The sequence below is a fragment of the Chanodichthys erythropterus genome, chromosome 14, assembly GCF_024489055.1.
Source record: "Chanodichthys erythropterus isolate Z2021 chromosome 14, ASM2448905v1, whole genome shotgun sequence".
Taxonomy (NCBI): domain Eukaryota; kingdom Metazoa; phylum Chordata; class Actinopteri; order Cypriniformes; family Xenocyprididae; genus Chanodichthys; species Chanodichthys erythropterus.
Genome location: NC_090234.1, coordinates 43,561,573 through 43,588,463, shown reverse-complemented (window position 1 = coordinate 43,588,463; position 26,891 = coordinate 43,561,573). Strand labels below are relative to the sequence as shown.

The following is a 26,891-nucleotide window of genomic DNA, read 5'->3' as shown; positions in this document are numbered from 1 at the left end:
GTTTCCACGCGCTGAGAACGAGAGACTGAGGCGCGCGCGACACGGATCAGCGTGCACGAGTCCACAGCGAACTGCCTCCAATGAACGAGGACAGTTCGTGTGCATTTTAATAAAAAACGATATATATGCCTATTTTTTAATGTCTAAAAACTGGCAAATAATCTAAAGTCACGACTGAGTCAATTGTCTGACGTGTTATGTAATAATATAAAGTTCTTACACCAGAATTTTTTTTTTTCTTTTAATATATTTTTTTTTATACAACACCGCCATCACTAGTACTATAGTGTGAATCAGATTATACTAGTATCTTAACACGCATGACAATACTCACTAGTGAAATTATTAACAGAATAATTTAGTGTTGTGCTTTTTTTATTTAGTGCTTGATGAAAGAAGATTTTAACAGCCAATATCTAAATTTGCTGTTCTTTGGATGCATTCAGAAACTTTTCAGGATTTAGTCTTGTGACTTAAAATGCATGCGATGCACGTAGAAGTTTGCTGTGATCTGTTTAGTGCTTGTGTGTTAATTTTAAAGATGACAGATACATTGTGAGTGATTTTTAACAGGGAGGTTATTGCATGTATCAGAGACAGAGGACCATGGCTGATCAGTGAAAAATCATCTGGTAATTGTACTCCCTCTGTTGGCCACTGGACACACATCCGAGTCTGCTGCGAAATATTTCAGTTTGCCTATCAAATGGTCAACTCGTCACTTACTATGACACGTCATAAAACTACGAGGAAGTGATTAAATCATAAAGGGATTTTTTTTATTAAATCATTTCAAATAACAAACATGCATTAACATATTATCAATGATAGACATTAACAATAAGACCAAGCAGCATACTGTAAACAAGATAATAATAATATAAACAAAAAAACTAACATACATGAAAAGCAAATTATTACTGAGTAAATTAGATTTCAGGGGGGGTTAATCCATATATATTGCCAGTAATTTAGAGAGCTTTAAGGCACTCCTCATTTTTGATTGTTTAAGGATTTAAATAAAATTTTAAAGTCATTTTTAAATGGAGAAACTTTAACAAATCTACATTTGTGTAGGTAAAATTTGGCTACAATCAACACATTATTACACAAAAATTCAATGTCTTTGTTGTCCAAAAAGACCAAATTGAGGACCAAATTTATCATATTGTCCAAATTTAACAATATGATAGTCAAAGGCAGGTATTACATTTTTTTTTTTTGTTTCCAACCACTCATGCAAACTGTCCCAAAAGGACTTAACAATCGTACAATTATTAAAAAGACGTTCCTGAGATTCAATATATTTTTGACAAAATGTACACACATTGCTATCCAAATCAAACCTCATTCTTATAAATTTGTTAAATGGATAAATGTTGTTAATTGTTTTGAAATGTACTTCTTTCATTTTAGGTATAACAAAGGACATGACAAGCATCTGGTTCTAACTTTGATATGTCAACTTTGGAAAAACTTGGAGATAGATTTTTTCTTTTAACAGGAAGAGGAAATATTCTTTTTTTTAATAAATTAGGTTTTATTAACAAAGTTCGGGAGGAGCAAGTTCAGATAATGAACCTAAGGTGGGGAGCATTCAGTAAATCAACAGAACCAATGTCAATAGGTACACTGTAAACCCTAATGCTCAAAATACTTAATTCGTTTGAGTAGGACAAACTAATTTTAACAAAAATTAAACAAATTAAACAAATTAGTTCAGTTAAATTAACAGTTATGAGTATTTAAAACTTTCTTTTACTTTTGAGTTCACAACACTGACATATTTCAAGTAAACTAAACTTTTTTAGTTGCAGCAGATTTCTAATTCCCAGCATGCTTTGCATCAGACTGTCTAAATGTTGAAATAAAGTGTTATTTTGTGTGTTTTTGCATAAGATTAACATAGGGAGACATAAGTTAGTGTTTAATGTTGTGTTATGTTGGGATTGACAGGGGGTTCTGTTATGTTAGTTTTGTAGGGTTACCATTCTGGTGAAGAGTAGACCGTGTGGTTAGGTTGAGGATGGGCTGCAAAACTTTTAAGACCACATATACTGTATGTTGTTTGATTATATACATGCAAGTATATATTGACAGTCTCTTTGATAATTATAATAACATGTGTTTTTTGCTAACTAACATTTAACCAAGATTTGAATGTGATGTTTATGTAAATTAACTATATGTACTTGAGTAGGGCGAGGCTGAGAACTGTGGGAGCGAAGGAATGCCAGTGATGTGATTGTTAATGAGAGACACCTGTGCACCACACTAGCATTGCTCCACTTCCATGGCTCTCGGCCCCGCTCCCATTTGTCACAAAAAAATTAAGTTCTACTAACTTAAAAAAAAATAAGTTAGTTAACTTAAATGTTTTGAGGTAATAAGTTTCCTCAAATGTTTTGAGTATTCTGAACTTATTGAGTTTTACAGTGTATCATTTCAGCAGATTTATGCTGCGTTCCGGGCAGGTTTTTGAGCCCGTAAGTCACGACTTCAAATCACGACTCGCGACTTTGTAGCGTTCCAGGAAAGTCACGCCAAACTGCGTAAAAGTGTAAACAAACCAACATGGAGGACCGTACGGGGCTTATGCTCACTAACAATTATTTCTATCGCCAAAGATGCTTACCCTTTGCTTATTTGAGGGAAACAGAGGAGGAAAACGGCGCATAAGGCAAGAGAAGCTGTTATACCTTTTATTTTACCGTGCACTTGCATAAACACTGCATCCGTAGGGGCTGCCATTGTTGTTTCGCGGGCTATGTGACGTCAGAACCCGTAACTGGGAGTACATCGATCTAGTACGAGTTCATGGGTGGGAAGTCACGGCTTTGACTGCTGTTCCAGTGCACTTTCACGGGTAGAAGGTTGGAAAAACATGGGTTATGGGTTGCCTGGAACGCGGCATAACCTCTGTTCATCTGAGAGTTTATCAGCATCCCTCCTCCACCCCATCTCCTCACTTCTAGTTCTATCTACTTTTACCACACAAGGGGGAGTACTCTGGGTTCGGGCCAAAATTCCAAGCTCAGAGCCCTCTCCCCGGACAGCATGCCAAACACGCATAACTTTACACTATTTAATTATACTGTATGGATATGTGAACTCGTGAAGTTATCTCAAAACCTTGTTATTACATTTTTCATCCAAGAAATTATACTTGTCAATAATAAGATCCAGAGGTGTGGGTATTACAGAAGATTTAATCATTATGTAAGGTAGAGCAACAAAAAAAGTTTCCTGACTGATTGGCCTTTTTATAGGCCCCATCAGGAGAAAATCAAATGCAACGATTATTAATTGTCATTCTGAAAATGTTTTTATTTGCATGGCATCAGCATTGTGAATTTGATCAAACGTCAATATCTAACTGATCTAAGAAAATACATGGAAAATCAACTAATAAATAAAAGTCCTTCTTAAGCCTCTAGGGAATATACACCGATCAGGCATAACATTATGACCACTGACAGGTGAAGTGAATAACACTGATTATCTCTTTAATCAGGGCACCTGTTATCATATATTAAGCAGCAAGTGAACATTTTGTCCTCAAAGTTGATGTGTTAGAAGCAGGAAAAATAGGCAAGCGTAAAGGTTTTAAGCGAGTTTGACAAGGGCTAAATTGTGATGGTGAGACGACTGAGTCAGAGCATCTCCAAAACTGCAGCTCTTGTAGTGTGTTCCTGGTCTGCAGTGGTCAGTATCTATCAAAAGTGGTCCAAGGAAGGAACGGTGGTGAACTGGCGACAGGGTCATGGGCGATCAAGGCTCATTGATGCACGTGGGGAGCGAAGGCTGGTCCGTGTGGTCCAATCCAACAGACAAGCTACTGTAGCTCAAATTGCTCAAGAAGTTAAGATAGAAAGGTGTCAGAATACACAGGGCGTCGCAGTTTGTTGCGTATGGGGCTGAATAGATGCAGACCAGTCAGGGTGCCCATGCTGACCCCTGTCCACCGCCGAAAGTGGCAACAGTGGGCACGTGAGGATCAGAACTGGAGCACAGAGCAATGGAAGAAGGTGGCCTGGTCTGATGAATCACTTTTTCTTTTACATCATGTGCGTGTGCGTCGCTTACCTTGGGAACACATGGCACCAGGATGAAATATGGGAAGAAGGCAAGCCGGCGGAGGCAGTGTGATGCTTTGGGCAGTGTTCTGCTGGGAAACCTTGGGTCCTGCCATTCATGTGGATGTTACTTTGACGCGTATCACCTACCTAAGCATTGCTCTAGACCATGTACATGCTTTCATGTGAACGGTATTCCCTGGTTGCTGTGGCCTCTTTCAGCAGGATAATACGCCCTGCCACAAAGAAAAAATGGTTCAGGAATGGTTTGAGGAGCACAACAATGAGTTTGAGGTGTTGACTTGGCCTCCAAATTCCCCAGATCTCAATCCAATCAAGCATCTGTGGGATGTGCTGAACAAACAAGTCCGATCCATGGATGCTCCACCTCGCAACTTACAGGACTTAAAGGATCTGCTGCTAACATCTTGGTGCCAGATACCACAGCACACCTTCAGGGGTCTAGTGGAGTCCATGCCTCGACGGGTCAGGGCTGTTTTGGCAGCAAAAGGGGGACTTTTTAAATGACCTTAACCTAAATTATATTATCCTGTCCCACTTTAACTTGACATGTTACAGTAAAATAGTTTCAGGTAAAGTGGGACATGTTTAAAAACTGTTTACATGATAATGTTTATTAATCATCACACTATTATGAACTAAGATGAACCATGTCATGCAACAGTCTGGACTGGCTATTTCAATAATAGCCTATAGATGCTCATACATGAGGATACATATAGGCTATGTGACTCTTCTGATGGTTTCTGGACCATAGTGCTCATTTATGGATCAAAACCAGCTGGTGAGGCCAAACATTTCTACTGTTATTGCCCAAGAGAAAAATGTAATGCATTTAACTGTTGTTAAATGTTGTCAAGCTATATGGAAAGTTATCATGGTGGAAACCTATAAGACTACTGATTTGAGTGTGTGAAATGTGAAATTTTCTATAATGTAATAAAAAAAAAAAAAAAAACATTTTACACAACACATCTGCATTGGAAAATTGTATTATACCTATGCTACTTAAAGGTTTTTAATAAAACACTTATTTACAGTTGAATTCAATTCAGTGTTTTTTTTTTTTTGTTTTGTTTTTAAGTTATTATACCTGAAACTGGCCTGAATGTATTTCAGTGTGGTTATATTTTTTTCACTTGTTACCTAAGAGCTACAGAAATAAAATGATATTGTAATTTTAGTTGGGAGGATATAATTCACAAAAGCAGTTTTAACTACTGTATGTGTTTGTAATTAACATCCACTGCTAGAGAAAACAAGCATTTGTGCCCCTGTGACTAGCACTGTTCTCCATAAATGACATTCCATTCAAATAGTGAAATGATGCAGGAATTTCAGTGTAATATTGGAATAATATGATAACTTCTCTAGTTATTACCTGGGGTTTTCTCTTGGGATCAGTGCAGTACTGTACAACAAAATAACTAACAATAATAATCACACAATTATAATCTCTGACTGGCTATCAGTGGAAACTTTGGAAACCTTTATAACTCAATGGAATGTATGCTGAGAAAAACTAATAGCACAAAACCACTGATGATTCATATGTTTACTAATGTTTCTGCTGTCTTTTTCACTTCCTGAAAGCCTTCAAGAAAATCTTAAACTGGGACACTATTGAGAGCTCTCTTATCTTTTTGCAACTGCTGGGGTTTGTTGCAACTGGCTTCTGTACTTTAAAAAATATTTTCATGATTTGTTGTCATAACATTTTTTTCTCTTATCAGATCAACTTAGATAATTTATGTAGTTCAGATAACAGGATATTTTGAGTTTCTGTTGATTAAACTAATCACCTTCATTTTATAAACTCAAATTTTTAATTTTAATGAACTCAAAATATTAAAGGGTTAGTTCACTTAAAAATGACAATTCTGTCATTTATGACTCACCCTCATGTCATTCAACACCCATAAGACCTTCATTCATCTTCAGAACACAAAATTAAGATATTTTTGATGAAATCCAATGAATGCCTCAGTGAGGCCTCCATTGACAGCAAGATAAAGCTAAAGACATATTTAAAACAGTTGTGAGTACAGAGGTTCAACCTTATAGGATTAGTTCACTTTCAAATAAATTTTTTCTGATAATTTGCTCACCCCCATGTCATCCAAGATGTCGTTCTTTCTTCAGTCGAAAAGAAATTAAGGTTTTTGATGAAAACATTCCAGGATTATTCTCCTTATAGTGGACTTCAAAGGCCTCCAAACGATTGAAGGTCAAAATTACAGTTTCAGTGCAGCTTCAAAGGGCTTTAAACGATACCAGACGAGGGATAAGGGTCTTATCTAGCGAAATGAACGGTCATTTTCAAAAAAATTTAATTGTATATGCTTTACATAAACAAATGATCGCCTTCCAAGTGGTTCCACCAAAACCGCACTTTCATATTCTTCAAAAAGCTTACGCTGTATGTCCTACACCTTCCCTATTCTACTTACGGAAAAAATGGAACTGGCGCTGCGTTCGTTCCGTAAGATGAAAAGGGAAGGCATAGGACATACAGCGTAAGCTTTCTGAGGAATATGAAAGTGCACTTTTGGCGGAACCACTTGGAAGGCGATCATTTGTCATCTTGGATGACATGGGGGTGAGTAAATTATCAGGAACATTTTATTTGAAAGTGAACTACTCCTTTAATATTATAAAGCGACGAGAATACTTTTTGTGCGCCAAAAAAACAAAAGAGTGACTTTATTCAACAATATCTGGGCGATTTCAAAACACTGCTTCATGAAGCTTCAAAGCTTTACAAATCTTTTGTTTCGAAACATGTAACAAAGCCTCGTTTACTTAAATCACGTGAGTTTTACTCAACGAACCACTGATTCGAAACATAAGATTCGTAAAGCTTCGAAACTTCATGAAGCAGTGTGTTGAAATTGTCCATCACTAGATATTGTTGAATAAAGTCATTATTTTGGGGGTTTTTTGGCATATAAAAAGTATTCTTGTCACTTCATAACATTAAGGTCCAACCACTGCAGTCACATGAACTGTTTTAAATATGTCTTTAGTAGCTTTCTGGACATTGAAAGTGTTAATTATCTTGCAGGCAATAGAAGCCTTGCTGAACCATCGGATTTTATCAAAAATATCTTAATTTGTGTTCTGAAGATGAACAAAGGTCTTTCAGGTGTGGAACAACATGAGCGTGAGTAATTAATGACAGAATTTTCATTTTTGGGTGAACTAACCCTTTAAGGCAACCAGTAAGGTAACTTACTTTTTTAAGTTAAACCAACATTTTTTTTTTTTTTTTTACAGGGTGGTAATTGTTAGATAAAGGGACACTACAAAAGACTAACGCAATGGAAAGAGAGATTGCAATTACTTACAACTGTTTAGTTTAAAACATTTTGTTTAAAAAAAGGAAACAGTGAAGAACCACCTGGAATATTTGCATATTTTTCACATCAGAAGTTCAAGCAAAGTTCATGGCTACATCCAATCAAACCAGTGAAAATTCATTTATAATTCTCCAAATTTTATATATAGCCTATATATTATCCCAATATTATATTATATTATATGACCACAATGCGACAATGTAAGTCCAGTCTCAGGACACTTTAATGGGGAAGTTTGTGAGGAAATCTGACCGTGTGCACGTCTGACAAAGCAGTCAATGAATAAAAAGATTGTAGCAACGAGCTGGAAATTCTGTGTCTGAGAAATATCGTATGCTATACCTTTGCGTGAGAAATAAATCAATGTCTGTACATGCGACGTGCTCGTCTGGTGAGGAGTTTCCACTGAGGGCGGCGCTACACTCTTTTCAGGAAGTGCTGGAACAGAGGAAATTTTATTGTCGTGGTAAATAAAAAAAGGTTCCTCGTTTCTAACACTTATAATCAGGTGTGGTATGTTTGCACGTTCACATAACTTCTATCCCAGAGAGAGAGAGAGAAGCAAGCGTGTCTGCGTGTGATGATCCGAGCAGAGATGGCTGCAGCGACTCTTGTGGATCTCACACATGTCCGCTGTTCACAGTACGACATTTGTGTGAAAAAGCGCATCAGCAAGTTCTGTGCATTGACCGCGAATGGCTCACAGGAACCGGTCTTCATCATAGCGGATCCAGAGAGCTCCGTGGGGACGGACAGATTTCCAAGAAGCTCTATTCTGGAGATGTTTATCGGTTTCAGCAATTCCCCACAGGTCCTGTGCAAAAGCTCTCTTTCAGCCTCATTATACTCATTCAAACAGGCTATAGACAAAGAGGGCATTAGTAATGTGAAGATTATGACCTCGAGCCACGGGAGAGGAGTGTTACAGGTCTACCAGGAGCTCCTCTTCACTTCTGCGTATAATTTTGAGTACACTATCATGTTTGACAACCTGTCCTGTGACTCCTGTCCCCTGAGTAACTGCACAGCCATCAGCACTGAGGCAGCTGATGCTAAACACGAGCTCGGCACGTTCCTACAGCACCTACCAGCGGTCAAAGGGGACATTACCGTTCTAAGATCTTCTTTAATTTCAGGTTGGATGTGTTCTTCTTTCTGATCACATTATAGGTGTATTTTAGCTTTGAGGTTATAATTAAGTATGTACTATTCTTCATTAGGCTATATTACTTAATTTTGTATTGAACTGGTAATAAAGTAAAAATGTGAAAGTTATGTTCACTCACTGTCTACAAAACAGGAACTATATGAATTTGAGGGCTAGCATAATTTAATTTGGAATGATAAATATAATAGTTAAAAACCTTCAGTTTTTGATTCTTATGATCTTTAAAACTTTTGTTTTAAATGCTTAAATGCTTGAAATTAGTTTAGTGCACTAGTGTATAAATTGTCTACATATGAATTTCTTATTTTTATTTACAAAACTTTAAATAAGTAATTGTTATTTAAATGGTAAAAGTAAGATGTATTGTACCTTGTGATTTAAATCAGTTAGATTTTATAACAGAGTTTGATATTTAAAACTCTAAAAATGATATTTAAATGCTTAGTTTTATTATCAAATCAGTGTAGTTTTTATTTTGCTGGGTAAAACATATAAAACAATGTAAAAGCAATATAATGATGATTGAGAAAGTAACAAATAAATGCACTTCAAAAGCCTGCTGTATCATAATTGATTGATACATTTAACATAATTATTAAAAAAAAATATATATATATATATATGTATAATAAAGTAAAACTAAGTTGCTTCAGTGCAGTAAGTGTTCAAATAGTCAAAACAATATAAAAGGTAGTCTTATGTTTTATAAGATGTGGAACATGAAGGGGGACATTTTTACAATTCCACTAAAAAGCTTTTTTTTTTTTTCCTGCTAAGGTATAAACTATCATTTAGAGGGCAAACTTAAAGTAGTAGAATGCGTACAACAGGTTTTTCAGCAACATTTTTTATAATGTTGATCATTTAGAGGCCTTAGAAAATCATTTATTAAATATGTTCCAGTAGGCTTTGTAGGCTTCTTTGTCTCTGCTTAGTCTGGACATTCACACAGCCAAGGCTTGCTGGCTGTATTTCCTTCAATTTTCCTCTATTTCCTTCTCATTCAGACTGCTTTGGTCATGGCTTCACCACTCGTACTGGAGGTATCTCCTACATCAGCACCCTGAGCTCACTGAACCTCTTCTGTAACCCTCGGCGCAAAGACTCCAGAGCTGTTGTGGCCGAGAACATCCGCCGGCTTGGCCTGCGGGCTGGATTTCACCCTCATCAGTTCAACCTCATAAAGGTACTTTACATACAAAGAAAATATGAGGAAGTCAGTCTAAGAGGAGGCAGCATATCATAACTTTAAACACATGCCACTGCATTTCTGACTTTTCCTGTTGCATTCTGCCTAAGAAGTTCTTTGAATACTGTCTCACACATTGACTTTCACATTTAACATTTTGGTAACACTTTAGTACACATATCCACTATTAACTATGTATTTTGCCTCAATAAACTTTTAATTTACTACTTATTAATAGTTAGTTAAGATAGTTGTTGTAGCGTTTGAGTTTAGGTATTGGGTAGGATTAAGGGGTGTAGAAAATGGTCATGCAGAATAAAGCATTAATATGTGCTTTATAAGTACTAATAAACAGCCAATAATCAGGCTAATAAGCAACTTGTTAAAAGTGAGAATTGTTCCCCATACTTAAGTGTTATCAACATTTTCTACGTAATGCTTCTATATACTGATTGCATGTGTCTTTGTTATTGACTTCAGTGCAATCATGCCAGTGATGTGTGGGTGATGGGCAAACCCGCCCCTGACAGTTACGACGGAATGGTGACCAATCAGGTTGGAGTTGTCATAGCAGCACCAGGGGCCGACTGCATGCCGCTGCTCTTCACTGACCCCGCGAAAAAGGTCACTGGAGTGGCTCATGCAGGTTAGTCACATCACAATGCAAAAAAAACTTAATGCTCCTTCAAACTGACTTAAAAATATATAATTTCAGTCATCAGTTCTTTTGATTTTAGAGTGAAATATGACCAAGATCTTTTCTTGACAGGTTTAACTCAAATACAATCAATAATAATTGAATTGATAAATTATGGTCAGATCTGCATAACCTTATAGTGATGCACTCCAAGCTTCGCAGTGAGTTCTGTAGGAAGAATGTGATCATATAGTCTGAAACGAAGTCTAAAGGTGCATTCCATTCGACCATATGTACCAGTTTGAATGACACTGTGAATGAGAGAATAAGAGAATATCACTTCACAGGAAGTGACGAATGACATTTATCCACCGGTCATTGTGCATCACTCCAGTACTAAAGTAATTTGAATAAAATAAACGTAGTGAAAGTGAGTTGAGGCTCAAGCGGTTTAATTGAGTTTATTTAGTCCTAGGTGTGTTTTGTATGGAAGCTTGTTTCCTCCACTGAATAAAAAATAAAAAGGTAATTGTCAATTTTTATCTTGCAATTCTGACTTTTTTCTCAGAATTAAACTCAGAATCACAAGTTACAAAGTCACAATTACGAGACACAAAGTTGCAATTGTGAGTTCTAAAGTCAGAATTTTGGGATATAAACAGAATTGCAAGTTACAAAGTCAGAATTGTGAGATATAAAAAGTTGCAATTGTAATGTCAGAATTTCGGGATATAAACTTGCAATTGCGAGTTTAAGTCAGAATTTCAGGATATAAACTCATAATTGTGAGTTACAAAGACACAATTACGTGACACAAAGTCACAATTGCGAGTTATAAAGTCAGAATTTTGTTTGGATATAAACTTGCAAATTTACAAGTTACAATTTTAGAATTGTGAGATATAAATTTGCAATTACTAATTAAAGTCAGAATTTTGGGATATAAACTCGTAATTGCGAGTTATAAAGTCAGTATTTCAGGATGTAAACTCGTAATTGAAAGTTATAAAGTCAGAATTTCGGGATATAAACTCACAATTGCGAGTTAAAGTCAGAATTTCAAGATATACACTCGGAATTGTGAGTTACAAAGTCACAATTACGCGACACAAAGTTACAATTGCGAGTTATAAAGTCAGAATTTTGTTTGGATATAAACTTATAAATTTACAAGTTACAATTTTAGAATTGTGAGATATAAAGTTGCAATTACTAATTAAAGTCAGAATTTTGGGATATAAACTTGTAATTGCGAGTTATAAAGTCAGTATTTCAGGATGTAAACTCGTAATTGAAAGTTATAAAGTCAGAATTTCGGGATATAAACTCGCAATTGCGAGTTAAAGTCAGAATTTCAGGATATACACTCGGAATTGTGAGTTACAAAGTCACAATTACGTGACACAAAGTTACAATTGCGAGTTATAAAGTCAGAATTTCGGGATATAAACTCACAATTTCGAGTTAAAGTCAGAATTTCAGGATATGAACTCATAATTGTGAGTTACAAAGTCACAATTACGCGACACAAAGTTACAATTGCGAGTTATAAAGTCAGAATTTTGTTTGGATATAAACTTGCAAATTTACAAGTTACAATTTTAGAATTGTGAGATATAAAGTTGCAATTACTAATTAAAGTCAGAATTTTGGGATATAAACTTGTAATTGCGAGTTATAAAGTCAGAATTTCAGGATGTAAACTCGTAATTGAAAGTTATAAAGTCAGAATTTCAGGATGTAAACTCGTAATTGAAAGTTATAAAGTCAGAATTTCGGGATATAAACTTGTAGTCGTAATTGCGAGTTCCAAAGTCCGAATTTCGGGATATAAAGTCACAATTCTGACAAATAAAGTTGCAATTGTGCGAGAAAATGTCAGAGTTGTGAGGTTTCTTTTTTTTAGAAAAAAAGTTAATATCTTTATAACTCACAATTGTGAGTTTTTATCTCACAATTGCGAGAAAAATTGTCAGAACATCTTTATTTTCTCAGAATTGCGACTTCATTTCAGAATTGCGAGTTTGTATCTCACAGTTCTGAAATGTGGCATATAAATTCGTATAAATTGTTTATATCTTGCAATTCTGACTTTTGTCCTCACAATTGCTTGTTTATAGCCCGTATTTTAGGCTTTATAACTCGCAATTGCAAGAAAAAATTAAGAATTTATAAGTTTAATTTAAAATTAAGACATGACTAGTGAGTGCTGAATTGCAGAGCTTGTGCAAACATATCCACATTGCTATGATCAGGTTTCTTATGCTTTATTAAAAAATGCTTGCTGTTTTGTCAGTTTTGTCATGTGTTTGTTTTATTATTTAGAGGAAAGCCTGTAACGCATATTTAAATTTTCATCTAAATGCCGCTGGGCGGTGTCACATGTTTTACCCTTAAACGAAGAACAAAAAAGAACTTCGCTGTGAATATATCCCAATTATCAAGATTATGGTTAAACAAGATAAGATTTCAAACCAAATTGTGTTATTTTCATATTATACATCAGAACAGACATTTCTTACTCAGTTTAGCGCTTTCAAAAATCACAATTTACATAAAATCATACAAAAATCATAATTTACATTCATTAAATGAATAATTTTATATATAAACACACGTTTTATGCAGTACATATGTAAATTAAATGAAAGTATATTATTTACAGAAATCTATTCTGTCATTATACCTCAAAATATAATAAGCGCGACTCAAGTGTTGTCTGTGTGATGGTGAAGCAGTCTGTTCCAAATGATTGCATTTTCTCAAGTGAAGTGAACAACTGATATCCCATGCAGGGAACCATGTACACCTCACAGGAACCCTGTCAATCAGAACGCAGCACATTCATGACTGACAGACATATTAATCAGTTTGTTTTATCTGTAATTCAGCTGGCATTGAAGTATTCCATGAAGGGTAAATGTAATTGTGTTGCTTGCTATTCTTACACAATCCTGCTTCATGCTGTTTCAGAGTTATATACATACAGTAAGAACATTTTCTGTGTTTATACACAATATCTAAGGCAGAATAGTGTGATCAGCTATAGCATAATGTAACAATTGTTTATCTGGTATTTCTTATGTGTGTGTCCCAGGCTGGAGGGGGACCCTCATGGGAATTGCCATGGCAACAGTGAAAGCCATGGTGTCTGAGTTTGGCAGCAGGCCTGCAGACATTGTGTGTGTGATCGGGCCTTCTGTTGGGCCATGCTGCTTTACTCTGGAGCAAGATTCAGCCAGAGAGTTTCAGGCCATACACCCAGACTGTGTTCGAAACATGGACTCATCTAGACCATATGTCGACATCAGACTCGCAACCAGGTAAAGTTCAAAGGTCAACCAGTGGAACCCTGGTTTGACTTCAACTGTACTCCAGAGACCTGTTTTATTGATCTTCTGTGTCACTAATGTAGGTCAAGTCATTCCCTGAAGTGACTCACAGTAATGAACACCTCTGTAATAAAGGTGATTTATGGAAAGGGTAATATATCTCTGTTAGAATATTAGCAGAAACAGACTGATGATTTCCCAGAGGAAAGTTAAACCCAATCTGTAGATTGTCATGTGGAACGAAACGATACCCAATCAGAAAGCGTATTGATGGAAGCATAACATGACTTCTTCCAAAACTTTTCATTTTTTTTCTGTAAAAAGCAGTTCCAAACATTATTTTTGCCATTTCTTCTTGACCATCATTCGCCACGTTTGTTTACTCCAAAGTTTGACCTTGAGAGATTTTGCAAGGTTTCCCATGTCCACAGTCAGGAATCTGGTTGTTAGTGAATGTAATCTGTTAGTGTGTGGTGTGCTGTCTTGGGGTGCGTCTCAATCTGCTTCCTAGTTCAGCAGTCAAGCACTGATCAGGGAGTCGGCCATTTTAAGGATTGTCTCAATTGCAAAATCCTTCCAGTGTACTGAAATGTTGCACTTATATGTCACAAGCAAAGAATTTATCATAATGTACTTTAAATAACATTTAAAAAATGTCCTTACTAGTGCCTGGATTTTTTCGTGAAAAAAAGAATTGTTGCTCTACATAAAGATGTCGTAGGCTATAAGAAGATTGACAAGACCTTGAAACTGAGCTGCAGCACGGTGGCCAAGACCATACAGCGGTTTAACAGGACAGGTTCCACTCAGAACAGGCCTCGCCATGGTCGACCAAAGAAGTTGAGTGCACATGCTCAGCGACATATCCAGAGGTTGTGTTTGGGAAATAGGCGTATGAGTGCTGCCAGCATTGCTGCAGAGGTTGAAGGGGTGGGGGGGGTCAGCCTGTCAGTGCTCAGACCATACGCCGCACACTGCATCAAATTGGTCTGCATGGCTGTCATTCCATAAGGAAGCCTCTTCTAAAGATGATGCACAAGAAAGTCCTCAAACAGTTTGCTGAAGACAAGCAGACTAAGGACAGGGATTACTGGAACCATGTGGTCCTGTGGTCTGATGAGACCAAGATAAACTTATTTGGTTCAGATGGTGTCAAGCGTGTGTGGCGGCAACCAGGTGAAGAGTACAAAGACAAGTGTGTCTTGCCTACAGTCAAGCATGGTGGTGGGAGTGTCATGGTCTGAGGCTGCACAAGTGCTACCGGCACTGGGGAGCTACAGTTCATTGAGGGAACCAGGAATGAGCAGAGCATGATCCCCTCCCTTCAGAGACTGGACCGCAGGGCAGTATTCCAACATGATAACGACCACTGCCTTGCTAAAGAAGCTGAGGGTAAAGGTGATGGACTGACCAAGCATGTCTCCAGACCTAAACCCTATTGAGCATCTGTGGGGCATCCTCAAACGGAAGGTGGAGGAGCACGAGGTCTCTAACATCCACCAGCTCTGTGATGTCGTCATGGAGGAGTGGAAGAGGACTCCAGTGGCAACTTGTGAAGCTCTGGTGAAATCCATGCCCAAGAGGGTTAAGGCAGTGCTGGAAAATAATGGTGGGCACACAAAATATTGACCCAATTTGGACATTTTCACTTAGCGGTGTACTCACTTTTGTGTCCAGCGGTTCAGACATTAATGGCTGTGTGTTGAGTCATTTTGAGGGGACGGCACATTTACACTGTTATACAAGCTGTACACGCACTACCTTACATTGTAACAAAGTGTTTCTTCAAAGTTTCTTCAGTGTTGTCACATGAAAAGATATAATCAAATATTTACAAAAATGTGAGGGGTGTACTCACTTCTGTGAGCAGTGGCGCCTGCAGCTGTACGGCTGTACACACTGTGCGTACCTTGAGAGGGCGCTAATTAATGCAGTTTTTATTTTTTACATAATTTTTAAATTGATCATTAAAATCTATCTGCGTACACTCGACATATTAAGAGAGAAAGAGAGAATGAGAATACATAAAGGTGTGCGTTTGTGTGTTGTAAAGTCAAACGTGTGTATGTGCGTCTATAGGTGGGCGTGGGGGATATGGGTGAAAAGAAATCTGATTGGCTAGTTTAGTTTAAACTAGCCAATCAGTTAAAAATGTTCAAAAAATGTTTAAAAAAGCTCTCTAAAACAGCTAAATTCGACTGAAACATTTGCAAAATGGCCTAAAACTATTGAGTAGAGTTGAAGAAATGAAGCTTTTCTCTAAAGGGTTTGGGAAAGGTTTATGGTTTCAAAGCATCAAGAGTGTCGAAAACAGTGCCATCTTGTGGCAGGTAAAATTTACAGCACCCATAAACTTGAATGTGCAATTCCGCTGTTTTATCCATTAAGCACAAACAGCCTGACGCTAAATGTTTATTTCAATAATATAATTCACATATTAAATTTGGCAATAGATGAAATAGATAAAAAAAAAAACAATAATTATAATAATAATACTAATGCATAATGAGTTGTTTGAGGCAAGTAAATTGTATTGTTATTGTGTTGTAAATACTGTTTATATGACAGAAAATATGATAATGTAGTATAGGCTACAGGTTTATATATTCAAAATTTTTAGTAAATGGACTTGAACTTCCATAGTGGTCTGGATTCAAACATTCTGACACGCGAAGTATTCACTTGACTGGAAAAAATGTTCTGTGCGTACACTGAGATAAAATCCTGCAGGCGCCCCTGTCTGTGAGATACTGTATATGGCTTTTTTCATCATCATGTTTGAGGTCTCTCAAATTTTGAAAATCTAATAAGATTTAAAAAATCTTTTAGTTTGGGGCAGCCTTAATTCTAATGACACTTTTGATTGATTTGATCTTTTAACTCTGAAGTGTAATCTTCATTCTTCCCAGATTTCACGGGGTTTTTATAGTTTTAAGCCAAAACTTTTTTTTTTTTTCGTTATTTGAAATAAAATAAATGTTAACTGAAATAAAATAAAAAATATAAAACTTAAACAAATTTTATTTCAGCTATTTCAGCATTTCTCATCTTAATTTACTGTAACTTGATGAATAACTAAAACTATACTGAATAAAAACTATATAGACGTTACTATTGAAAATGACAAAAATACGCACCAAAATTACTAAAACTTGAACTAAAATTATCATGAAAATGGAAAATATTAAAATAACATCTGATTCAAAATATTAATAAAAACCTATAATAGTGTCTCAATATTACTAAAATAACACTGTGTTAAGGTTGTTTTAACTATATAAAGAACTTTGAGTAGCTTGCATGCTTATTATTATAATTTTTAAAACTTATTATTAAAAAAATATATATTATTGTTTTTCTTTAAGCCTTACTATAAACTGCAACATGTCAACAAACCAATCATGCTTTGCCTTTTAGAATCCTGCTGGAGAGAGGTGGGATTAAACCTGAACACATCGAGGACGTCAGGATCCCAGACCAGTCTGATTCCACACTGTGCACCTCCTGCCTTCCTGAATTATTCTTCTCCCATGTAAGAGATGGACTCGACTTTGGGACACAAATTGGCTTTGTGTGGATCAAATAATCCTGCATTCACTGAGCTCTGAATGAATGTGAATGTTCATTTAAGAAATGCATCTAAAAGCCAGTATATAAATCTACTAATATAATAAATTAATTTTTATGGGATTTGTGTCAAACTCAAATATGCTATGAACACTTTCATTTGGTATGTTCACAAATGGGCATGATTTATTTTTCCAACATCAAGATTTTAGACTTAACATGTGAATAATTTAATAAGAGAAAGTGCTTTTTAGATGTTTTTTTGCTAGTTCATTTGAAGTCCCGTAGTGTGACGAATGGATTTACAAATATTTCAAATATTAATAAATACATATTGACTTATTTTATGTTTATTAATGTTGGTAATCTCTCTTGCTATAATATGGATGTGTCACACCACAGGACTGAAGAAGTAGCTTCACATAAACACTACAAATCTAATTAATAGTTGGAGGTAAAATTTTCCTTTTTAAAAAATTCCTTGAAGGCTTACTTCCTGTTCCTGTCCTGATTGGCAAGAGATTTTGTCACTCAGGACACAATAATTGACTAAATATTCATTAATAATCAGTCATTTTATGACCCCATTGAAACTAAGGGATAGTTGTACATCACAAGACAATGTGATGTTATTTGCTAATTGCTGAATTGTTAAAATATATTATAATAAATAATTGTATGTATTGGACAGAAAGATTCTAAAAATATAATGGGGGAAATGAAATGAAAAATGGCATTTTTTATAAGTACAGTAAATTACATGTCATGTCAACAAACCATTATCAAAAGCTACTGAAAGAAACCTCTCTAAAATACATAATTCAGGAACTGTCTATTGATGTCCGTCAGTATGAGTGTGATTTGTGTTTAGTAAATGAGATGTTTTTAATTGCACAATTTATTTTTAATGAACTATTTTGAGAAGTTAAAATAGACTGTGAATGTACACTAGAGGGAGCTAATCGTTTGATTTCTTTATCCTATCGTGACCACCATTACACGTTATGAATAATCATTAAAATTGTTTAGTTATTAAATGTTTTGCTGTAATATTGCTCATTTCACAGCGAAAACAGCTGCTTCTTATCATTATGCCAAACGTTAAGCTTGAAACAGTCCTAGTGGGATAACGTAGCCTATTTTTGTATTGTATTATGCACAATAAAATTAACTGTAAAATATGTGTAAACTCGCTTGTTTAGCGTTATTATGTGTACATGCCTCTAAATTCGTTTAACTTCACGTGTTGTGTATTTATTCAGTAGAAGCGACACTAGAGGGCGCTCGCGTCACTGCTGTTACTGTACGCTGCGCGCGCGCTTGTTTATTATTCGAGAGACGCTGACTGTTGGCTGCTGGCCAAGATCCCTTCAGCAGCATCACAGGCAGCTTTGGTCTGCAACAACACTCTTGCAATGTCACAAAAACATCTCAGCTATTCCTTATCGAGTGCTGTTGAAATGACAGCACCATTTTACTATCAAGTCATAAAGGAGGGTAATAAATGTGACGTTGTGTTTGACCAGCACTGCAAAAAAGACGCTTGTCAGCCCTATTGTCTGCACAAGCAGCGTGCAAGTGAATGTTTTCCGTGTTGACTGTGTGGTAAACCTACCAAGCTATTGACAAAACCTCAATAACACCTCTGCTGACCTACTAAGGGTTCAAACATAGCCAACACATGCAACCCTTAAGCACCATACTATAACATAGGCCTAGCAGATGGTTCTGGTTCTGCTTTAGCATCCAGATTTTAGACTGGATGTATTGTGGAACTGTACTAAAACTGTTTATCCCAACAATATGGGAAATTATTAACATGACAGAGCTAGGGTAAATAGGAAAATTGCCTACATTTTACACAATGTAACTTTTTATAAAAAAAATCAAATGTTATTAATGATAGACTGCAAAAACACACATCTTTACCCAAATACAGTTATTCTACTATGTATAATTATGATTTATTTTAAAGTTTTGCATGAAAATGCATTGCTTATGCCATTCGTCACGTCATCTGTAGAGAAGTAGTTCCGGTTGTGGGTAGCGTGAAGCTGAAAGTTTGTTGTCACAACCAACTTGAAAAATTAACCATAGGCCATTCAAAACAGCAAACCTCCGGTTGTAAAAACAAAGAAGCCATTATTTATTTGTCCATAGGCTCTTATAAGATGTTCTGTATCCTGTATGTGTACATTGGTGCCTCGATTTATTTGCGCAGAAAAGCTAGCCGAAGCGCAACCAAAACAGATGACTAAAGTTACATAGTGTAGCTTTAAATTCATAAACAACAATGGCATTATGGTTTCTCAGCCATAAAAACAAACACTGGGGCAAATATTGTAGTAATATATTTCACTATAAGTGAATTTGAGTTAATATTGTAGTGATTAAACTCATATCCTTTGACGTCGATAACAACGGATATGGAAAAAAGGTTTTCTAATTTTAAAAATCTATAGCATTTTATTTGTTACTTTAGATATATGCACAGTTATACATTTACTGTTATTATTTGTGTTTTCCCTGCCCTATTAGAACATATCGGTCTGCTTTACTCACAATACTCAAGTCCTTCTTTGTGCCTTCAGCTGGCATTAGAGGTTAACAGAGCAGGTCAAGTATTTATGTGAACCATGAATTTGCAGCATCTTTTAATAACTGGGTCCCGTATTTAAATATAGATTTACATGCCGTAGAAATACTTTCCTGTGAGGTCAAACCTCAGATTAATAAAGTGCTTTTATGTGGGTCATGCAAAAAAAAAAAAAAAAAAAAAAGGATGGTAATTTCTATGTAGCAACAGATGGGGAATTTCTGGATGGGGTTGTGATAAGGCCAGGATTTCATGAGAATAACTTTTCTTCATTTCAGATCATATAAAACACTTAATCATTTTATGATGTTTTAGAGTACATATAGTCTAGAGTGTACTAAAGCCAGAGACACAATATCATTACACATACATTCACAGAAACACTTCTGGCACTGATATTGTGGTTTTATTGCACTTTAGACCATGATGATGGCAGAACCACAGTTTGTTCTGTCCCACAGAATGACCGACACAGATTTACTGATTTATGACTTCCGATCACACCTCAGTTTTCCTGTAACTTATTAAAGTACTCGACTCGCATATCCTTTGTGCTCGAGGAAACACTTCCAAAGAAACTGCGTGTGCAGACTTGTAAACAAAAAAAAAAGCAAGTTAAATCGCATTTAGGAAACGGGATATAGATGTGGTAGATGGTTGCCAAATCCAGTGGTATTACAGAACTCATCTGTGAACCAGATGCACAAATCTTGGCCTGGGCAATTCCTGTGCCATAGTTTGTTTTATTAACCTGAATTCCAACTTAATCTACATTTACAATGAGCAAACACAACACTATCAGCCAGTCTTACAGGAAATCACGTGATCTGATCATAAAGATGTAGATGTAAGGAGGTTTTTGATAATGGGTGTGCTTGCGGTAAAGATGATAACTATAACAATTCATTTTCTTCATAGGGGAATTGATTTTTAAAGCTATCTTATATACCTTAAATGGCTGACCTACTGTGAGCTACGAGGTTAATCAATGGTATATGCTTTTGTTGAAGACATCAGCCTGCATTGTATTTCAAAAAATGTTTAACATCGGAATATATATATATATATATATATATATATATATATGCCAAAAGTATTGGGACGCCCCTCCAAATCATTGAATTCAGGTGTTCCAATCACTTCCATGGCCACAGGTGTATAAAATCAAGCACCTAGGCATGCAGACTGCTTCTACAAACATTTGTGAAAGAATGAGTCGCTCTCAGGAGCTCAGTGAATTCAAGTGTGATAGGTTGCCACCTGTGCAATAAAGTCCATTCTTGAAATTTCCTCACTACTAAATATTCCACGGTCAACTGTTAGTGGTATCATAACAAAGTGGAAGCAATTGGAAATAACAGCAACTCAGCCACGAAGTGGTAGGCCACGTAAAATCACAGAGTGGAGTCAGCTCATGCTGAGCCGCTCGGTGGGCATAAGTCGCCAACTTTCTGCTGAGTCAATAGCTACAGACCTCCAAACTTTGTGTGGCCTTCAGCTTAGCTCAATAACAGTGTGTAGAGAGCTTGATTGAATGGGTTTCCATGGCCGAGCAGCTGCATCCAAGCCTTACTTCACCAAGTGCAATACAAAGCGTCAGATGCAGTGGTGTAAACCACACCGCCACTGGACTTTAAAGCAGTGGAGACGTGTTCTCTGGAGTGACAATTCACGCTTCTCTGTCTGGCAATCTGATGGACGAGTCTGAGTTTGACATTTGCCAGGTGAACGGTATTTGCCTGACTGCATTGTGCCAAATGTAAAGTTTGGTGGAGGGGGGATTATGGTGTAGGGTTGTTTTTCAGGGGTTGGGCTTGGCCCCTTAGTTCCAGTGAAAGGAACTCTTTGGAACATTTTAGACAATTTCATGCTCCCAACTTTGTGGGAACAGTTTGGGGATGGGCCCTTCCTGTTCCAACATGACTGTGCACCAGTGCACAAAGCAAGGTCCATAAAGACATGGATGAGCAAGTTTGGTGTGGAGGAACTTGACTGGCCTGCTCAGAGTCCTGACCTCAACCCAACAGAACACCTTTGGGATGAATTAGAGTGGAGACTGTGAGCCAGGCCTTCTCGCCAACATCACTGACTGACCTCACAAATGTGCTTCTAGAAGAATGGTCAAAAATTCCCATAAACACACTCCTAAATCTTGTGGAAAGCCTTCCCAGAAGAGTTGAAGCTGTTATAGCTGCAAAGGGTGGGCCAACTCCATATTAAACCCTACAGATTAAGAATGGGATGTCATTAAAGTTTATGAGCACGTAAAGGCAGACGTCCCAAAACTTTTGGCAATATAGTGTATCTGTACAGTCATGTGAAAAATTTAGGACACCCTATTGAATTCCATAGTTTTCCATATCTTGGGATCATTGTCCTGCTGCATGACTCAGTTTTGGCCAAGCTTTAGCTGTCAGACGTATAGCCTCACATTTAACTCTAGAATACTTTGGTATACAGAGGAGTTCATGGTCAACTCAATGACTATGAGATGCCCAGGGCCAAGAAAACAAGCTCAAAATCATCAATCCTCCACCAGCATGCTTGACTTTTGCTATGAGATGTTTGTTCTGATATGCTGTGTTTAGTTTTCACCAAACTTGGCACTGTTCATTATATGGCGAAACATCTTCACTTTGGTCTCATCTGTCCAAAGGACATTATTCCAGAAGTCTTGTGGTTTGTTCAGATGAAAATTTGCCATCCTAACCCATGCTGCCATGTTCTTTTTAGAGAGAAGAGGCTTTCTCCTGGCAATCCTTACAAAAATTCCATACTTCTACCATTTTTTCTAATTGAACTGCCATGAACATTATCATTTAACATGTTAACTGAGGCCTGTAGAGTCTGAGGTGTAGTTCTTGAGTTGTCTGCAGTTTCTTTGAGCATTGCACGGTCTGATCTTGGGGTGATATTGCTGGGATGTTTTGAATGTCTTCCACTTGTGAATAATCTGTAGAATGTTGGATTTCAAATTGTTTGGAAATAACCATATAACTCTTCCCAGATTGCTTCTCTAAGATCATTGCTGATGTCTTTCCTCCTGGGCATTGTGTTAACACACACCTGAAGGCTCCAGACCAGCAAACTGCCAAAACACATTTGCTGGTGATCAATTAATCAAAGGGATTTGATTAGCAGCACCTGACCATTACTTACCCTCTTAATTCCTATGTTAACAGTAAGGGTGTCCTTAGTGTGTCACACAAGGGTTTTCCATTTTGGTCTAGTTTTTGTTAAACAAATAATGAAACGGTGTGATATGTCATGTGTTGTTGTTCATCTAAGGTTTTATTTTCCAAGTTTTAAGACCTGCCAAGGACCAGATGATTTTTTTATGATGTCCTGATATGGAAAACAGACCTTTAGTCACAGATTCAGTATAGTCAGACAACAGCATTTTGAACTAATCCAAAGCTTTAAATGCATATGTCGGTGATGACCTGGCCCATTTGATTTGCTTCAAAGAGGGAACAAGGCTTAAAGAGCTTCCAAAATACAGATATGCAGACATTTTGTTATGGAAAAAACAGCACGTCCTCACACCAGCATCCATATCTGCACGTAGCCCTGTCATGCAGCAGTTATTTACAATAGTGATTTACTGGAAACAGGCTTCCTGACCTTTCTAAATATTCTGAGACAGGATGTATGCGAGATATGCAGACACTCAGTTCATGTCTATATCATTCATTTTATACATATATATATATACACAGTATAGGCCTATGTAATACAAAATTTTGCCATTTACAATGGCAGCATTTAAAAAATATCTGATTTTTTTTTTTGAAGAAAACCCCCCACAGTTTTTTATGTGGTCTCAGTCTTCTGGACGCCATGGTATATTGGATCAGAGTTGAGATTAAGTCTTTCCTAAGTTAGATTTCGAGCCGAGACTGCTTATGTAACTGTGCCGATGACCCTTTCCACCCCCATCATCCACTTTTTTTGCATTCCGTATAAACATTAGTGTTTATATCAGCTATCCGCTGAAGCAGGACCCGCTATATAAAAACATATCCTGTCTATGTACACAGAACATGTTTAACTTTAAAAGCACCATAAACATTACAGATCCCTTTCAGATAAGTTTATAATGAGCCTAAATCCACGTTTATTCAAAGCTACTGAAATCTTGTTTTATTAAAGAAATACTAATATCTCAATATTATCTGCCGCTTGAGGCGAGAGCTTTTTCATGCTTCATGAGCCATGCACCCCCACCCCTTCCACCCGCTCCCTTCTCATCTTTGATGTGGGCGGCTTGCTTTGCTTTGTCATGATTACTCTGTGGATATGAAAACAGGGGCTTGCTAAAGTAGTTTTGGGTGTGGATTGTCTCTGACTGTCCTTTTCTGATTTTTTATTTTTTATTTTTTTGAGTCATGTCTGCAAACATTACCTTGAGTAACATTATAAATGGAAAGGGATAACTAGCAAAAAAAATCTGTCAGAGGGCAAGCCAGACCAAGAGGCAAAATCCAGTTCCAACCGGATCTACAGTTCAGATGGCCTTTCCGTTATGTTTTATGTGGTTTGTGTCTCCCTCCTACATCTTAGGGCTTGATAATTCATTTTTACTGATGCAATATGTTCTGTTTTTACTGTATATGACTCCGACATAAGTCAGACATCTAAAAGGAGAACTGTCTTGTATATTGTCATCAAGCTCCCCCCTGTTTGAGTTCATGGCTACTATGAGCAATACACTTTTCTTTAGTATTTTGAAGAAACTGGTGCTTTCCCTTACAGAACTTACTGGCACAATGCTACGTTTTTTGTGGTTACCAGGATGTCTATTTGGTGGCTATGGTGTTCTGATTGGTTGTTAGTACAATAATATGCAGTTGTTAGGGTGTTCTGGGTGGTTGAGTGTTGCTATGCTGTTGTTCCAGGTTGTTTGCTATTTGGTTACCACAAACATCTATCTTAAATAAACCACATTATTTACAGTATCATTCTTGTAAATGTTGTTGATGAATGAATGAATGAGGCATTTATATAGTGCTTTCATATGTACAACTGTACATCCAAAGCGCTTGATGTTTGTTCGTATTCCTTAGAAAGAGGCTTCTGCCTCCTTAAAGGGATAGTTCACCCAAAAATGAAAATGCTGTCATCATTTACTCACCTTCAAGTTGTTCCAAACCTGTATGAATTTCTTTCCTCTGCTGTTATTTTGAAGAATGTCGGTAACCAAACAGTTGATGGGCTCCATTGACTTCCACTGTATTTTTTCCATACTATAGAAGTCAATGAGGGACATCAACTGATGAGTTACTAACATTCTTCAAAATATCTTCTTTTGTGTTTAGCAGAGGAAAGAAATTCATACAGGTTTGGAACAACTGGAGGGTGAGTAAATGATGTTAAATAAAATGAAAACATTAGCAAATGCCAATTACTGGGCCCTGTGGCATAACACTATTTTCATTACTTTTCCTCTGTCTGCTAGCTGAGTCAGAGGAGGATCCGAGCCCAAGGGTGATCCTGGAGGGTAGATTCGGAGCCAGTGCAGGTCTGCAGTGCAGAACAGTGTTGGCTGAAGTGCAGTATGGATTGCACGTTAATGCTGATGCAGCAGCTTTCTCTCACCTGCAGATGCAGGCCTGCTGATGGAAGAGTTTACAGACAAAGACAGACACATTCTTGGCACCGTCCACCCACTGCTGTCAGCAATGAGGCTATAACCCATACTCTATAAATGTACACCACTTTTCAAAAGTTTAGGGTCAGTACAATTTATTTATTTTAGTTTTTTTAAAGAGATTTTGAAAGAAACTTTTCTTGAGGAAGGATGCATTAAATGGATCAAAAGTGACAGTAAATACATTTATAATGTTACAAAAGATTTCTATTTCTGTCATGACAACTCTTGGAGTGTTTGCCATATGACAATGTTGATATGTTTGGTCTTGGAGGAATAGATCTGCTACGCTGCTGCTGCTGCTGCTGCTGCTGATGATGATAATGACTATTGCTGCTGCTGCTGCTGTTATTGTTTCTGCTGCTGTTGCTGTTATTGCTGCTGCTGATATTGTTGCTGCTGCTTTTATTGCTGCTGATGATTATTGCTGCTGCTGTTCCTGTTATTGTTGCTGCTGATGATTATTGCTGCTGCTGTTCCTGTTATTGTTGCTGCTGATGATTATTGCTGCTGCTGTTCCTGTTATTGTTGCTGCTGATGATTATTGCTGCTGCTGTTCCTGTTATTGTTGCCGTTGATGATGATTGCTGCTGCTGCTGTTGCTGTTATTGTTTCTGCTGCTGTTGCTGTTATTGTTTCTGCTGCTGATGATTATTGCTGCTGCTGTTATTGTTTCTGCTGCTGTTGCTGTCATTGCTGCTGCTGACATTGTTGCTGCTGCTTTTATTGCTGCTGCTGTTGATTATTGCTGCTGCTGTTATTGTTTCTGCTGCTGTTGCTGTTATTGTTGCTGCTGCTGATGATGATTATTGCTGCTGCTTTTGATGCTGCTGCTGCTGCTGTTGATTATTGCTGCTGCTGTTATTGTTTCTGCTGCTGTTGCTGTTATTGCTGCTGCTGCTGCTGTTATTGCTGCTGATGATTATTGCTGCTGCTTTTGATGCTGCTGCCGTTGATGATGATTGCTGCTGCTGCTGTTGCTGTTATTGTTTCTGCTGCTGTTGCTGTCATTGCTGCTGCTGACATTGTTGCTGTTGCTGTTATTGTTGCTGCTGCTGATGATGATTATTGCTGCTGCTTTTGATGCTGCTGCTGCTGTTGATTATTGCTGCTGCTGTTATTGTTTCTGCTGCTGTTGCTGTTATTGCTGCTGCTGCTGCTGTTATTGCTGCTGATGATTATTGCTGCTGCTTTTGATGCTGCTGCCGTTGATGATGATTGCTGCTGCTGCTGTTGCTGTTATTGTTTCTGCTGCTGTTGCTGTCATTGCTGCTGCTGACATTGTTGCTGTTGCTG

The 26,891-nt window shown here is 37.1% G+C and overlaps 1 protein-coding gene across 3 annotated transcripts; it reads left to right on the top strand.

Annotated features, from left to right (window-relative positions):
* Nucleotides 1-7,900: 7,900 nt before the first annotated feature.
* lacc1 (laccase (multicopper oxidoreductase) domain containing 1) lies at nt 7,901-26,252 on the top strand. 3 transcript variants are annotated; one of them, XM_067409598.1, is made up of 6 exons: nt 7,901-8,592; nt 9,632-9,810; nt 10,294-10,459; nt 13,548-13,773; nt 17,200-17,314; nt 25,550-26,252. In XM_067409598.1, the coding sequence occupies exons 1-6, from the start codon at nt 8,037-8,039 to the stop codon at nt 25,562-25,564; spliced, it is 1,257 nt and encodes a 418-aa protein (XP_067265699.1). In that variant the 5' UTR covers nt 7,901-8,036; the 3' UTR covers nt 25,565-26,252. The 3 variants fall into 3 exon arrangements, with proteins under 3 accessions (XP_067265699.1, XP_067265698.1, XP_067265697.1); XM_067409597.1 differs by lacking the exon at nt 25,550-26,252 and adding an exon at nt 25,404-25,511; XM_067409596.1 differs by lacking the exon at nt 25,550-26,252 and having other exon boundaries at nt 17,200-18,546.
* The last annotated feature ends 639 nt before the right edge of the window (nt 26,253-26,891 follow it).

Excerpts from the sequence above, each read along its gene's own strand:
- lacc1 (XM_067409596.1), top strand. The coding sequence starts at position 8,037 with ATGATCCGAGCAGAGATGGCTGCAGCGACTCTTGTGGATCTCACACAT. Across the intron at positions 8,593-9,631 it reads AAGATCTTCTTTAATTTCAG|ACTGCTTTGGTCATGGCTTC; the intron begins GTTGGATGTGTT and ends CTTCTCATTCAG. Across the intron at positions 9,811-10,293 it reads ATCAGTTCAACCTCATAAAG|TGCAATCATGCCAGTGATGT; the intron begins GTACTTTACATA and ends TATTGACTTCAG.